This window comes from Molothrus ater, chromosome 6, assembly GCF_012460135.2.
Source record: "Molothrus ater isolate BHLD 08-10-18 breed brown headed cowbird chromosome 6, BPBGC_Mater_1.1, whole genome shotgun sequence".
In the NCBI taxonomy this organism is placed as follows: domain Eukaryota; kingdom Metazoa; phylum Chordata; class Aves; order Passeriformes; family Icteridae; genus Molothrus; species Molothrus ater.
Window position 1 is genome coordinate 61,652,562 of NC_050483.2, and position 15,868 is coordinate 61,668,429.

General features: G+C 49.5%; 1 protein-coding gene across 1 annotated transcript in view; it reads left to right on the forward strand.

Annotated features, from left to right (window-relative positions):
* Positions 1–15,868, forward strand: part of MDGA2 (MAM domain containing glycosylphosphatidylinositol anchor 2) — a 213,311-nt gene that overhangs the window by 131,269 nt on the left and 66,174 nt on the right. The window contains exons 7-8 of the mRNA XM_036384850.2: positions 2,844–3,173; positions 14,560–14,853. Of these exons, the coding sequence (XP_036240743.1) occupies positions 2,844–3,173; positions 14,560–14,853 (624 nt within the window). The remainder of the gene's footprint in view (positions 1–2,843; positions 3,174–14,559; positions 14,854–15,868) is intronic.

The window sequence follows — 15,868 nt, forward strand, 5'->3', positions numbered from 1 at the left end:
AATTCCATTCTTGATTAAAGCCATGGAAGTCCCTCAGATAAATATAAGTAAATGAATAATGTAAATAAATAAAATAATTAAATAAATAAAATCAACCAGTTGGATGCTTTTAAGATGTGGTTGGAACTGAGGAGCAGCATCCAAAATGATGCTTTTCCTAGAAAAAATACCAAATTTTTCATTCTCTCCTTAAAAAATGTTGCCTTCCTCAATGGAAGAAGCCTCTCCTACCCTGTGGGACTGAGGGTAAATAGCTCAAATTTAGGCTTTTCCCCCCACTTTGAAAAGACAAACTAATAAATAAATAAATAAATAAATAAATATGAATTCTTTTCCGAGCTCTGGAAGAGTTAATTCTTTTCCAGGTGGTGGGAATGCTCTTCAGCATGGAATTTGTAAGTCCTTGTTTAAGGAGCTACTGAATTACCGAAACTGAGTCAGGAATTAGCAGAACTGAGTTGGAATTAGAAACATTGAGTTAGAATTAGCAAAATTGAGTTGGAATTTGCAAAATTGGGTCAGAATTAGCAAAACTGAGTTGGAATTAGCAAAATTGAGTTGGAATAAGCAAAACTGAATCTGAACTCACATTTTCACCACTCGTGGATGGAGCAGACAGATTTTCTAGTATGTCCAAAGTATGGAATCTCTAGAACCCCTGGCAGGGCCTGAAGGGGCTCCAGGAGAGCTGGAGAGGGACTGGGGACAAGGGATGGAGGGACAGGAGCCAGGGAATGGCTCCCAGTGCCAGAGGGCAGGGATGGGTGGGAGATTGGGAATTGGGAATTCCTGGCTGGGCTGGCATTGCCAGAGCAGCTGTGGCTGCCCCTGGATCCCTGGCAGTGCCCAAGGCCAGGCTGGGCACTGGGGCACCCTGGGACAGTGGGAGGTGTCCCTGCCATGGAAAGGGCTGGGACTGGGATGGGATTTAGGGTCTCCCCCAACCCAAACCCTTGTGGGATTCTGTGAAATGGATCCAGGACAGAGGGAATGGGGAGAGGAACCAAGGGAATTGGGAAACCCCTCAGTAGAAATCGCCATCAATGGTGGACATCAATATTCATCTTCAGTACTTCTACCCAGCCTGGGGATTTATACAATTTCTAACTGATGTTTTTGTGTTTGGGTCCATCCAGATGGAAAAAAAACACTTGGATAAACCCATAAACATCCTTTGGCACATCTCTATAGGGGAAAAAAAAAGGGATTTGGGGATTGTGTCAGGAGCATTTTCTATTCAGTTCATCAAAAAATCTCTGTCTGTCCTTGAAAGGTTAAATGCCTGATCCTGAAGTATTCTCCCCCCCCCAAAAAAAAAAAAAAAAATCAGGATCATCCCAAGCCTCAGTTGATGTCAGTGGGGGTGGAGTTTTGGAGAGTTTTAGGTTTTTCATTTACAGAAAATTGAGGTGAGTGAGATGCAGGAATATTTCATTCCCGGAGATTAAGGATGGAATGCCAGGATAAACGGCTCCTTTATGTGGAAGATGGTGGGAAATGAGGTTTTCCAGAGCTGCTGTGTCCCTGTTCTGGGGGTTATCCCTCAAAAAATTCCCGGTCTGGAACCCTGAGATTCCTTATCTCTGGTGGGAGGTGGAGAATTAATTGGATTTGCAGTGGAGGCTTGGATAGTCTTGGATGCAGGAGAGATTCTGGATGGATTGGAGGTGACCCCACCGGTTGTGCCAGTGATTTTAGGGTGATATTTCCCTTTTTCTGGTGCTCTGACAGGACAGGGATGAGGAAAAGCCTGGAAATCCCTCCAGAGATGGAAAACAACCCCTGAAATCTCAGGAATTATTTTGGTTGGCAGCAGCTCAGCCTGATTTAGGTGCTGGGACTTTCTAGTTTTCATTGTGGAGGTGACAGCACTTCACAGCTGCCTTATCCATGATGGAATTTAATCAGGATTTCAGTTCCTAGGAAAAATTATCCGTGTGTTTAACATGTGCTTTGGAAGGTCCAAGGGTTAGGGTTAGGAGTTCCACCAAAAAATCCCAGAATTATAGGGGTGGGAAGAAACCCTCAAGTTCATCCTATTCCATCCCAGGAGCAAGGACACCTCCCACTATCCCAGGTTGCTCCAAAAAAAAAAAACCCCGGCCTTGAGTTTTTCCAGGGATGGAGCATCCATTGGCTCTCTAGGGAACCCATGCCAGTCTTTCATCCTAAAAATAATAAAATTATATTTCATACATTAAAATATTAAATAAATATTATATATTTCATAAATAAAATATTATATATTTCATAAATAAAATAATATAATCAATTTCTGCCTGATATCTCATTTATTTTCACACAAAATAAAGCTCTGTTTGTGCCTCGGAGTTTCATTCCGTGCCAGTTTCCAACTGGTTCATCCTCGTGATTCCAAGTTGGTGCTGTGCAGATTCCTGGGAGTAAAATCAAATCCTGTGGCTGCTGCCCCTTTAAAAATCATATTTAGTCCTCCAGTGTGTCTCCCTGTTTTTTTAAGGTTTTTTTAAGCCTTCTGATGTTTACATTCTTGTGATGAACTCTTTTACGTGCTTTATGTAAATAACTCATTGTTTTGCATTCTTTTAAGGAGGAGGAGAAATTTGATGGGCTGTTGGTCTGTCCAGTGTCATTGGAGAGGTGGCACTGTCACCCTCCAATCCACTGTCACTTTTGGAATTCTATAAATGTTGGGGTGAGAATTAAATTCGCCCTCTTTTTTACCTTGGAGAGTCGCGTGTCCGCGTCGTTTTATTTCGTGTCCTACAGCAACACCAGCGAAGCCAAATTTCCACTCCATTATATAAAATTTCTCTTTTCTTTTTTTTTTTTTTTTTTTGTGTGTGTGTGTGTGCGTGTTCCAGCCTTAAAAAAAGGACGCTTTTGGATCACCCCCGACCCGTACCACAAGGACGACAACATCCAGATCGGGCGGGAGGTGAAGATCTCGTGCCAGGTGGAAGCCATCCCCCCGGAGGAGCTCACCTTCAGCTGGTTCAAGAACGGGCGGCCCCTGCGCAGCTCGGAGAGGATGGTGATCACCCAGACCGACCCCGACGTGTCCCCAGGCACCACCAACCTGGACATCATCGACCTCAAGTTCACGGATTTCGGGACCTACACCTGCGTGGCGTCCCTCAAGGGAGGCGGCATCTCGGACATCAGCATCGACGTCAACATCTCCAGCAGCACGGGTGAGGAGGAGGAGCTCCCGGGCTGGGTTTGTGGGGATGAAGGCATCCCGTGGTGGAGAGGGCTCCCAGCACGTTCCAGGGGCTGCAGGGAGCTGGAAAAGGAATGTTCATCAGGAGCTGGTGGCAGGAAACAGGGAGTGGGTTAAAACGGGAAGAGGGGAAATTTAGGTGGGATGTAGGGAATTAGGAATTCCTGGCTGGGAGGGTGGGAGGAGGCTGAGCTGGAATTGCCAGAGCAGCTGTGGCTGCCCCTGGATCCCTGGCAGTGCCCAAGGCCAGGCTGGACACTGGGACACCCTGGGACAGTGGGAGGTGTCCCTGCCATGGCAGGGGTTGCAATGAGATCAGTGTTAATCCCAAACCACTCTGGGATTCCCTGACCCTTGATCAGGGAATCAGAGAAACAGAGAAATTCTTGGTTTTATTTTCATCCGGTTTTTATTTTCTCCCCAATCCTTTTGAGGTGGATTGCTCACGGAGACAAATCCCACGTGCCCAGGCTGCCAGGGCCTGCTGTGTCACCCTTCCCCAAAAACAGAGATTTATTTTTTCTGCCTGTTGCTAATTCCAGCTACATTTGCCAGTGGAACAGACAGCTCAGAGATAATTAAATACCTGTGAGGTTGTGACAACAAATGGCTGGGCTGGAAAGGGGAAACCCTGCCAAAAACCCTCCTGTGCAAAGGTCTGGGCTTTCTTCTCCCCCTGATTAGAGCGTGGAGAATCCCCCTAATTAGAGAAATTAGAGGGTCTAAATTAGGGGGAGCTGGAGCCATAAATGGGGTGGGGACAGAAATTCTTGGTGGGGCCTCATTGCTTTGGTCACGGTTCCTCAAATGTGATCAGGGGCTGAGTTGCTTTGATCAAACAACAGAAACCTGAGGAAGTTCCCTGTTGGATCATTTTTGGTCATGGAGCTTCTCCAGGGCTGGAGCTGCTCTGGAGCCAGGCTGGGAGAGCTGGGAATGCTCCCCTGGAGAGGAGAAGGCTCCAGGGAGAGCTCAGAGCCCCTGGCAGGGCCTGAAGGGGCTCCAGGAGAGCTGGAGAGGGACTGGGGACAAGGGATGGAGGGACAGGAGCCAGGGAATGGCTCCCAGTGCCAGAGGGCAGGGATGGGTGGGAGATTGGGAATTGGGAATTCCTGGCTGGGCTGGATTGCCAGAGCAGCTGTGGCTGCCCCTGGATCCCTGGCAGTGCCCAAGGCCAGGCTGGACACTGGGGCACCCTGGGACAGGGGGAGGTGTCCCTGCCATGGCAGGGGTGCCACTGGGGGGGGATTTAGGGTCTCTTCCATCCCAAACCATTCCATGATTCCATGATTTTACTATCAGAAAAAGAACTGGGAGGATTCTTAGAGGAGAAGAGCCAACTTTGGAATGATGGATGAGCATTCCATGCAGGAATTTGTCACCAGGAGTTCCATGCAGACTTTGTCACCTGCCTGCCCAGGTGGAACAAACAGTGCTGGGTGTGCACTCATGCATCCAATAACTACTGAATTCCCTGGAATTCCTTGGGAATCCTTGGGAAAACTGATGGGATTTCCTGGAGACAACTATTAGTTGGCCATTCCTATCAGCCCGCCACAATCCCTGCAAGAAATGATGAATTCTGTCACTCCTTAAACTTCCTGTCCTGGGACGCTCCAGAAAATCAGGAAAGGGGGAAAAAATCATGGAATTTGAGCTCAGCCTTTTGCAGCATCCTAAGAGGAATTCTGCTCTTGGAATGACTTCATTACCCAGCCAAGTGGAAGCTGAAATAGTTGCAGTGCTTTGAAGGTCATTACTGATTCATCAAGATTCATTACTGCTCTGCTAATTAGGAACAGAAGGCCCAGGCACAAACACATTTCCCAAATGCCACGACTTGCAGGGCTTTATTAACATCCCTCTGGATGTCTGGGATGGGGGGGAATTTCCTCTTCCTGATGTTTCTGCAGCTCCCCCTGAAGTGAGGCTGTCAAATCCTAAGGAAGGAGGAAATCCATGAATTCTCCAGGAGGCTGGGAAGGGACGTGTTGCTCTGGAAGTGCCCTTGTTTAGCAGGAATATTTTTTTTTCCCTTGACATTTTCAGCAGGAAAAACCAGGGATTTATGTCCTGAGTATCTTACATAAATGGACCTGAAGTAATCCCCTCACTGCTCCCCCCATATCTCAATAAAATAGGTCAGTGAAGAGTGGGAATCGAGACTCAAACGTGGAATATCTGCCCTAGAAAAGCCCTGTCATCCACAAAACCCACCCTGGGCAAATGTTACTGAGAGCCAGGCTGGGTTTTTCGGGATATGTGGGATCATGCCATGGAAACCTGGAGGCAGAAGATGCTAAAAAAGCAACAAGATGTTAAAAAAGCAACGGAAACCTCAATAAAGTGGGTTTGTGGTAAGCAAAAAAAAAAGAGGTGGATTGGAGGGTGTCAGCCTGTGCAAGGGATTTTTTCTCTGCTTCAAATATTGGATTTAAGCAGGAAGAATCAGCTTTGGGATTGGGATGGTTTGCTCTATTCAGGACACTGTTTTTATTCCCAAAAATCAGCATTTATCCCTTCTGGCTCATTCCCTTTCCACCTTTTCCCTGGAGACATCAATGAGCAGGGAAGAGATTTGTTATTTTGGGGTATTTTCCTTTATTTTCTTGTTTTGCTGCCCTGAATTGCCACAGGAAGGTCTGGAGGAAGTGCTGATCCCTCTATTCCTATGGGACTCCTTCCTGTGGCTCATTCCCACCCCGTGTGGGCACAGCCAGATGTCCCACATGGAAAAACATCAGACAAGTTCCTACTCTTGGATGAGCCTGGGGATGTGCTGAGCTTGTACCACCTCAGGATGGGAACATCCCGGAGCAGGACATGGATTTTGGATGAGCACAGGGCGGCCTGGAGGCCTCCAGATCTCATGGAATCATGGAATCATGGAATCAGAAAATTATGGAATCATGAAATTATGAAATCACAGAATCACGGAATTATGGAATCATGGAATCATGGAATGATGGAGCTGTTTGGGTTGGAAGGGATCTTTGAGTTGGAAGGGCCACCTTCCGCTATCCCAGGTTGCTCCAACACCTGCAGGGATAAATCTGGCTTTCCAGAAATTCTGCTACATCCAGGCAGAGAAATTCCTGGAGAGCTGCTCCGTGTGAGGCTCTGCAACATGAAAAGGGCTTCCCTGTCAAGCTAATCAGCTCTCCATCAAATAATGAATTAATTAAAGCTCCAGGCTGCTGTTCCAGGACCTGCGGCCTTGATCCGGTGGTGCCACAGGACTCCTCTGGTCATCCTGTTCCTGCTTTGTTGAGGCATAAAAGAGACCTCGATTCCAGCTCCAAATGTTTATTGGAATCACAGGCGTTGCCTAACGAGGATGCGGGGTTTGGGAGGTAATTAGTGGCTAATTAAGATATTTGTAAACCTTAAGCACCATCCAGAGCGGTCGTTGATGGCAGAGGCCTTTGGTTACTGCAGCAAATGGATGGGTTTGGTGAGCTGTTATCCTTGGGATTTATCTCGGGAAGGAGCAGGGAGCAGAAGGGACAGAAAAACGCTGTATTTTGTTACAAATCTCTGTCTTTTATAGTTCTGGTTTTGTGCCTAATGTGCAGAGCTTTTCTTGTTGATTCCATCTTTGGGAGCCCCTTCCTGTCCTTCTCACAATCCCTTGGGGAATCTGATTGCTCTGGGATAAATCCACCCTCCATGGATGGATTCCAGTAGGATTTCTGGGAGCTGGCACTCCCTGTGTGGCAGAGTCCTTTTGTTCTTCTCCAGAGGGCTGTGGATGGACTCCTCACCCCGTGGCTCTCCTCATCCAGGGATGCTCCTCAGCAGGGCTCCTGCAAAAGCGCTGGAATTCATTTCCCTAATTTCCCGCTGGCTCTGCATGTTCTGGGTTTTAAATGTTCCTCTTTCCTCCGGCTGCAGAGCAAGGTGGTGGTTTAGGGCTTCAGTGCTGTGTTCCAAGCACTGATCTTGATTTCCCTGCCCGAGCAGGATTTTTGTCCAAAAATAAGGATCATCCCAACCCTCAGGACTGGAGCCTTTGTCCCAGGCCTCACCGTCACTTCAGGGCTAGAGGAAACAGCCTCGGAAGTGGTTTATATTGGATCTTAGGGAAAATTCCTCCTCAGAAGGGATGGAAAAGGCTGTCCAGAGGGGTTCCCTTCCCTGGAAATGTGCAAAAAATGTGTGGATGTGGCCCTTGGGGCCATGGGTTGGAGGTGACCGTGGTGCTGGCTGATGGTTGGACTTGGTGATCTTGGAGGGCTTTTCCAATTTAAAGGATTCTGTGATTCCAGAAAATCCGTGGTGGATATAGTGTCCTCATGTGCAGTTAGGAGTGGTTTGTGCCCCAGGAAACGTGGAATTTCCCCTTTGGAACTGGGACCTTGCCTGGGGGGACACAGGAGCTGGAATGATGGGAAGGGACCCGTGAAATCCAGCCAGGAATTCCTGACAGGCTGCTCATTTCCCTTCCACACCAGGGCCTTGATGGACCCTCTTCCATGGGGATGAAAGGGTAAAGGAATTTATCCTAAGTTTTCTTGGCTTCAGCTGCTTTTCCAATCATTTTCCTGGATCAGCAAATCTCCCTCCCGGGCTCTTCTCTCACCTCTGGGTCCCTTCCAGCAGCAGCTCCTCGGTGTTCCCCAACATTCCTCCCAAAAATCCAGAGCAGCTGAGCAGTTCCAGCCTCTGTTTACAGACAGAAGCAGCATAATTATCCCTCAGGAATAATTATCCCTTGCTGCCCTTCCTGGCTGGAATGATCTTGCTCAAATCTATTTTGTGCCCCGGCTCAGCCCTGTCTTTACTCCAGCGTCACGTCAGGGCATGAATCATGAGCTGGGCCCAAACTGCAGCTCTCAGGCTCAGGATGATTAATCCTGGCCACTCAGCCCTTCAAATTCATAAATATTGCACAAGCAGGACACACAAATAACTTTGTTCTCCCTTCCAGCCGGCACAGTGTGGATTCCTCAATATTCCTGAGCCAGGCTGGGCTTGAATTCCTTGGATAATGTGAATTCCAACAGCTCTTGGGGAGATTCTCTCTGGGTGATCCCCAGATTTGGATGATTTCATGATGTGCTGCTCAAACACTCCTTTGCTGTGCTTGATCCTAATTATCAGGATGAATCCATGTGGAGCAGCCTGGCCACATTATCCCAGGATTTTTCCCTGTCGCTGACAGGGATCGCTCCAAGGAAATGTTTTCCTGAAGGCTCCCAAGGACACAGAAGTGACAGCAACCCCCAGAATCCCCCGGGAAGAGCTCAGGAGTTGTGAGGCCACCACTTGTGGGGGCTCCTTGTCCCCCTCTGATTGTCCTGGAATCACGGAAATAATGGAATTCTTTTTAGAGCCTGTCCAGCCTCCGTGGGCAGGGAGGTTTTAATGGGATCAGAGCGCCTCTGAAGGATTTCTCTGTCTGCAGCTTCTTGCCTCTGCCAACGGCTGCCTGGCATTTAATTAATCTGTCTGATCCGTTAATTAAGCTGGAATTTGATCCATCAGGACTTCAGAGAGCTCGAGTAGAACTAACAACACCCAGAATACACAAGGAATAAACATATTAGGCTCAGCAATTTTGTGGGTTTTTTTCGGTTTTTTTTGGTTTTTTTTCTCAGAAATAGCTGTCTTGTCCTGTCCCCGTTCTCCTCTAGACCATGCTGGATCATGGATCCTCTGGAATTACACTGGAACTGCCACAGGAGAGCAGCTGGAAGAGTTCCTGTCTGGTTTTACTCTCTCCAGCAGCAGGAATGTCTGTCTGGGGAGCAGAACAAAGAATCAGAGGTCACTGCCACCTCACCTCGTGCTGGATCAGCAGCCCAGGGAGGCTGAGTTGTCTCAGATATTTTATTTAAAACCAGAATTGGACAGAGATCAGCAGAACCTGCTCACCACGGGCCACTGCCCACTCACAGGGTGACAATGGGGCTTTAAATCCGTGCTACCAAAGTGTCACCAAGGCTGTTTGTTCTGCAGGTGTCACCAAGGCTGTTTGTTCTGCAGGTGTCACCAAAGTCTTTTGTTCTCCAGGTGTCACCAAAGCTTTTTGTCCTCTGAGCGTCACCAAAGCTTTTTGTTCTCCAGGTTTTGATCTCCAAGTGTCACCAAAGCTTTTTGTCCTCCGAGTGTCACCAAAGTCTTTTGTTCTCCAGGTGTCACCAAAGCTTTTTGTCCTCTGTCACCAAAGCCTTTTGTTCTCCAGGTGTCACTTTTCCAAGTGTCACCAAAGCTTTTTGTTCTCCAGGTGTCACCCTCCACTTCAGGAAACTGCTGAGAGTGTGATTTTGTTTTAAATAGAGCCCCTCGGTGCAGCAATAAGGGAACATTTGTTGTTTCCAGTTAGGATCAGGAAAAAGCATGGGTTTGTCCTTTTCCAGCCCGGGCAGTGGACTGCAGGAATGAGGGAACATTTCTTGTTTCCGTCCAAGATTTGGGTACCTTTTCATTCTGCAAAGCAGGGGCAGAGCTGCCCTTTCCTTGGAGCAGCCCCTGGAGCTGCAGGAGCCCTCGGGAAGAGGCTGAGCCCCCCAGGGCTCTCCTTGTGCCACAGCAGCACCTGCTGGGAGACAGCAGCTGGCACAGCTGGGGACAGCCTGGGGACAGCCTGGTGGCACCTGCCTGGCACCCCTCCCTGCCCATCCCACTGGCAGCACCTTGGCTGGCCCATCCTTGGTTCACTCCTGCTCCTTTCCTCAGGGATTTGAGCCCCTGGAGCCACCTTTGCCTGCTCATCCTTGCAAGAGGGGTGGAAAGAGAAGAAACGGCCTCAAGTTGTGCCAGGAGGGGTTTAGTTGGGATATCAGGGAGAATTCCTGCTTGGAAAGGGTTTACTTGGGATATCAGGGAGAATTCCTGCTTGGAAAGGGTTTAGTTGGGATTTCAGGGAGAATTCCTGCTTGGAAAGGGTTTACTTGGGATATCAGGGAGAATTCCAGCTTGGAAAAGGTTCTTCAGCTCAGGGCAGGGGGGGAGTCCCCATCCCTGGAGGGATTTAAAATCCCTCTGGATGTGGCACTTGGGGCAGTGGTGGCCATGGAACTGTTGGACTCAATGGTCTCAGAGGCTTTTCCGACCTGAACAATTCCATGATTCCCTGTTCTTAACCTTGCTCACCCAGACTCACCATTCCCTGCTCTGGGGTCTCCTGAAACCTTTGGGGGAAAAGAAAAATCCAGTTTTTATTTTCTCCCCAATCCTTTTGAGGTGGATTGCTCACGGAGACAAATCCCACGTGCCCAGGCTGCCAGGGCCTGCTGTGTCACCCTTCCCCAAAAACAGGGATTTATTTTTTCTGCCTGTTGCTAATTCCAGCTACATTTGCCAGTGGAACAGACAGCTCAGAGATAATTAAATACCTGTGAGGTTGTGACAACAAATGGCTGGGCTGGAAAGGGGAAACCCTGCCAAAAGCCCTCCTGTGCAAAGGTCTGGGCTTTCTTCTCCCTCTGATTAGAGCGTGGAGAATCCCCCTAATTAGAGAAATTAGAGGGTCTAAATTAGGGGGAGCTGGAGCCATAAATGGGGTGGAGACAGAGAAATTCTTGGTGGGACCTCCTTGTTACTCAAAAGTGGACCCAGAGGCGCAGCTAGGCTTTGGATTGATGGCATTGCCCCTGGAATTTTTCATCTTTGAGCAAAGATTTGGGGCCTTTTCTCCCTATAATTAGAGAGTGGAGAATCCCCCTAATTAGAGGGTCTGAATTTTGGGGAGCTGGGGCCATAAATGAAAATTTAGAGAAATGAGAAAATTCTTGGTAGGACCTTGTTGTTACTCAAATGTGACCCAGAGGTTCAACCAGGCTTTGGATTGATGGCATTGCCCCTGGAATTCTCCATTCCTGAGCAAAGATTTGGGGCTTCTTCTCCCTATAATTAGAGAGTGGAGAATCCCCCTAATTAGAGGGTCTGAATTTTTGGGAGCTGGGACAATAAATGGGGTGGGGACCAAACAATTCTTGGCAGGACCTCATTGTTTTGGTCACTGTTCCTCAAATGTGACCCAGAGGTGCAGCCAGGCTTTGGATTTATGGCAATGCCCCTGGAATTCTTCATCTTTGAGCAAAGATTTGGGGCTTTTTCTCCCTATAATTAGAGAGGTCTGAATTTGGGGGAGCTGGAGCCATAAATGAGGTGGGGACAGAGAAATTCTCAGTGGGACCTCGTTGTTGCTCAAATGTGACCCAGAGGTGCAGCCAGGCTTTGGATTGATGGCATTGCCCCTGGAATTCCTCATCCTAATGGATGGCCTTGTCTCTCCTGTCCCCTCTGCTGCTTCCAGGAACAGCAGGAATAAATCCTGGGAACCATAACGAGCTCTCAGCTGCCTCACAGTGACAGGCACTGCAAAATGCCACGGGAGACGAGGAGTCAGGGATTGGAGGGGATCTTTCCATCTGGGACACTGACAGAGCCTTCCTTATCAGCTGTCACCACCCTCGTGGTGGAGCTCCTTATCTGCGAGGTGCAGCTTTTTTTTTGCTGTGCTGTTATCTCTGCTTTTTCAGGAAAAACTGGTGGGAAAAGAGGGGGAACGATTGCACTTGCACAGGGGATTTTCGTTGTGGATCTGCTTTTTTCCCCCCCTCCAAACAAGGATGTGCTCCTTGTTTTTTCCCCAAGTTTCCTGCCTTGTCCCAGCTGGAATGGCTGATTCCCAGGCTGGGATTGGATAGCTCAGACTGGGATTGGCTGATTCCTAGGCTGGGATTGGATAGCTCAGTCTGGGATTGGATTCTCAGGTTGGGATTGGATAGCGCAGACTGGATTGCATTCCCAGACTGGGATTGGATTCCCAGGCTGGGATTGGATTCTGATGTTGGGACTGGATAACTCAGGCTGGGATTGAATAGCTCAACTGGGATTGGATAGCTCAGACTGGGATTGGATTCCAAGGTTGAGATTGGATTTCCAGGTTTGGACTGGATAGCTCAGACTGGGATTGCATTCCCAGGCTGGGATTGGATAACTCAGACTGGGATTGGATTCCCAGTTTGGGATTGGATAACTCAGGCTGGGATTGCATTCCCAAGCTGGGATTGGATAACTCAAGTTGGGATTGGATTCCTAGGCTGGGATTGGATTCCCAGGCTGGGATTGGATAACTCAGTCTGGGATTGGGTTACCAAACTGGGACTGGATAGCTCAGACTGGGATTGCATTCCCAGGCTGGGATTGGATAATTTCTTGCTCACCCTTTGCTCTCACACAGCCTGGAATCCCTGGAAATGTTGGGATCTGGAAGGGGCTGCCAGCACCACGTGTCCAGCGATAGCTCCACAGGGACAATTCCCAGAGGGAGAATTCCCATCCTGGCCCCAGCTGGGGCTGCAGCAGAGCTGGGTGGGCTGGCCCGGGGCTTTTCCCTTGGGATATCGGGATCACAGGGACCTCGGGGATCTCATCCCAGTGACCCCTCAGCTCTGGAGGGCAGCGAATCCCTGAGCCAGGGCAGGCTGTGATTCCCAGGGAAGCCTGAGGAGCCTCCAGCATCCATCCAGCTGCGAAAGGCCTGGATCCCACCAGTCCCAGCCAGGAGCAGATCCACTGCACAGGCTGGGAAAGGACAAATCCAGGATTTTTCCTGATCCACAAAGGCCTCTGTCACATTTGCCCTCAGCTGAGGAGCCACAAGCCAGGTGAGCTGGAAAATCCTGGCTGCAGGCAGGCACCTTTCCCTATAAACTGTATTTTCCTCCTTGGAACGGCACCCTTCTCCCACTTTGGTCCATGATTTCACAGTGCTCCAGCCCCCCCTGGGAATTTTCCTGTGCTAAGAACCTGCTGTGGCACAAAACCACATAACTGAGAATTAATAATGTTTTATTCATATTGGAAATGTTTTATTAAGCAGTTGTTGTTTATTTATTTTTAATTTTTCCTGATTTTTTTTTTTAAGTATAAAATAATTTTCCCTTCCCTTCCCTGTGGAAAAAGCTCTTCCCATGTCTGCCTGTCCCACCTGACAGGAGCTATTAAAGCCTTCAAAACAGCTGAAAGCAGCACTTGGGTTCCCGTGAAAGGCCCAGATTTCAACTCTGATTCCTACCAGGCTTGTCAGGGCTGGAGACAGGGAGCAGATCCCAGGGGAAAGCTGGAATTGCTTCTCACTGGGACGAGTTTGTTGTTTCTGTCCCTTGGGGGTTGAAAACTGCCTTTGGGAATATTTTTCCTGCAGACAGGAGGGAGGCGCAGGCTGGGTTTTGTCAGGCCTGGCATTCCAGGAAAGGAGCTGAGGGAAGGACTGGGAGGAGAGGAAAAGCTCCTGGAGGGGCTGTGTTCCCGCAGGGAATGTCTGTCCTTGCTGCAGGACAGGAGATCCATCAGGAAAGATGAGTTTTCAGGAGGTGCCAAAGGAAAAGGAGGGTGGGCAGTGTTTAAATCAGGATTTTCCATCTCTCCACCCGCACCACAGCGTTCCAAGCATTTTCCAAACAAGGCTGGGACACCTCCCACTGTCCCAGGCTGCTCCAAGCCCCAATGTCCAGCCTGGCCTTGGGCACTGCCAGGGATCCAGGGGCAGCCACAGCTGCTCTGGCAATCCCAGCCCAGCCAGGAATTCCCAATTCCCAATCTCCCACCCATCCCTGCCCTCTGGCAGTGGGAGCCATTCCCTGGCTCCTGTCCCTCCATGCCTTGTCCCCAGTCCCTCTCCAGCTCTCCTGGAGCCCCTCAGGCCCTGCCAGGGGCTCTGAGCTCTCCCTGGAGCCTTCTCCTCTCCAGGGGAACATTCCCAGCTCTCCCAGCCTGGCTCCAGAGCAGCTCCAGCCCTTGGAGGAGCTCATGGGTTTCTCTGGATTTGCTCCCACACATCCACATCCTTGGTGTCCTTGGCCATCACCTGCTCACTGTGAGGTGATCCTGCTCCATGGGGCTGCTGGCAATAATTCCAGTGTCCCTTTGGAATTGTTAATGCCAGTCCCCATGGAATAAACACCACTTGGATGAACGTCCCGTGACAGACCCCAGCAGCATTTTGGAGTCAGGCCTCCAATTCTGAGGTGATTTCTCAGTTGCTATAACCCTTCCTCATCCACAGCCATTTATCCACGGGCTGGATTAAAAAATCAGCAGCCAGGCTGCTCTAAACAAACGGGATTTAGTGCCAAATGATCCTTTAAAGGAAAGCAGAAGTGGCAGTGGGGGAGTGAGCGATGGTGGGAGGGCACTGGGAGCACTGGGAGGGCACGGGTGTCACAGCAGGGCGGGGAAATCTCCTCTGAGGCTCTCCAGGCCGCTGAGAAATAAATGTGGGAGCTTCCAAAGAGCACAACCCTCACGTTGCTGGGGATAAATCCCCTTTCCCATGGATGATCCTGAGCAGGAAATCCATGCCTGGTGCCTGATTGCTGACCCCTCTCCTCTGCCCTTCCCAGTGCCCCCCAACCTGACGGTGCCTCAGGAGAAGTCCCCGCTGGTGACGCGGGAAGGGGACACCATCGAGCTGCAGTGCCAGGTGACAGGGAAGCCCAAACCCATCATCCTGTGGTCACGGGCTGACAAGGAGGTGGCCATGCCCGACGGGGCCCTGCAGACCGAGAGCTACGACGGGATCCTGCGGATCGTCAACGTTTCCCGGGAAATGAGCGGGACCTACCGGTGCCAGACCAGCCAGTACAACGGGTTCAATGTCAAACCCAGGGAGGCCTTGGTGCAGCTCATCGTGCAGTGTGAGTAAAGCCTCGGTTTCCCTCGTTTTTCTCTTTGTTGTGCTGAGAAAAAGCTGATTTATTCCTCACCTAAACAAACAGCGGCAAGAGTCTTATGGCTGTTACATATTTGATGTGGGGTTGTTTGTCTCTGTAGTTCCCTGAATCCATGAATTCCATGTAAATGTGGAAGTAAAAATGACATAGGAGTCTCATTTCTGGTAAAAAAAAAAAGACAAAACAAAACCAGAAAAAAAAAACCAAAACAAAAAAACCCCAACCAAGTGTGAGGCAATCATTATTTTCCCCACAGCTTTGAATTCCTTGACACACGAACAAGCAGATGAGATGGGAGCACATATTTCTCTAAATGCTGAGCTGATCCTGAGCTCATTTGTTGCTGCTGTGTAAAACAAGGAGGGGAAAAGGAGGGCAAGAGCTGTTCCCGGGGAGCTGATCCGCATCCAGATCCAGCCTGCTCTGCTCTGCCAGCCAGCCTGGGGAATGGGGAGGGAAAAGGGGGGGGAATCAGTTATTTTTTATTTTGGAAACGTGCGGTGTTTGTTGTCAGAGCACAGAAAGCCTGGTTTGAGGTGGCTTCTGGGGAATAACGGGGGGGATAATGAGCCATTCTTTGGGCTGAGTGACTTCCCTGCCTCTGCTGCTCTGTCAGGACTTAATTTGGGTGGTTTATGAAGTGCCGCCCTCATTTATTCCACTTTCAGACGCCCCAATCTTCTGTCGCTTGGCTTTTTAGCAGCGCTCTGTGCTCAGCACAAGTGACCTCTTTTGGGGCCTCCAGGGAAGAGCTGCTCCTCACACGTCCTCAGTGCTGATAAGCAACTGATTTGTTTTCCCTGGCTCTGCTTTGTAACAGATTATGGATGCATTGATTACATGGCTGGGATCTGCAGGACTCCCACCCCAGCTTCTTCCTGCTGCTCCAGCTTTAAATCCCAAAGTCGAGGCTGAAGGGAGGATGGAATCTTCTCCCCCGTGGGTTTCTCTCAGTTGTGGGGTCGAGGTTAGGAGCTGG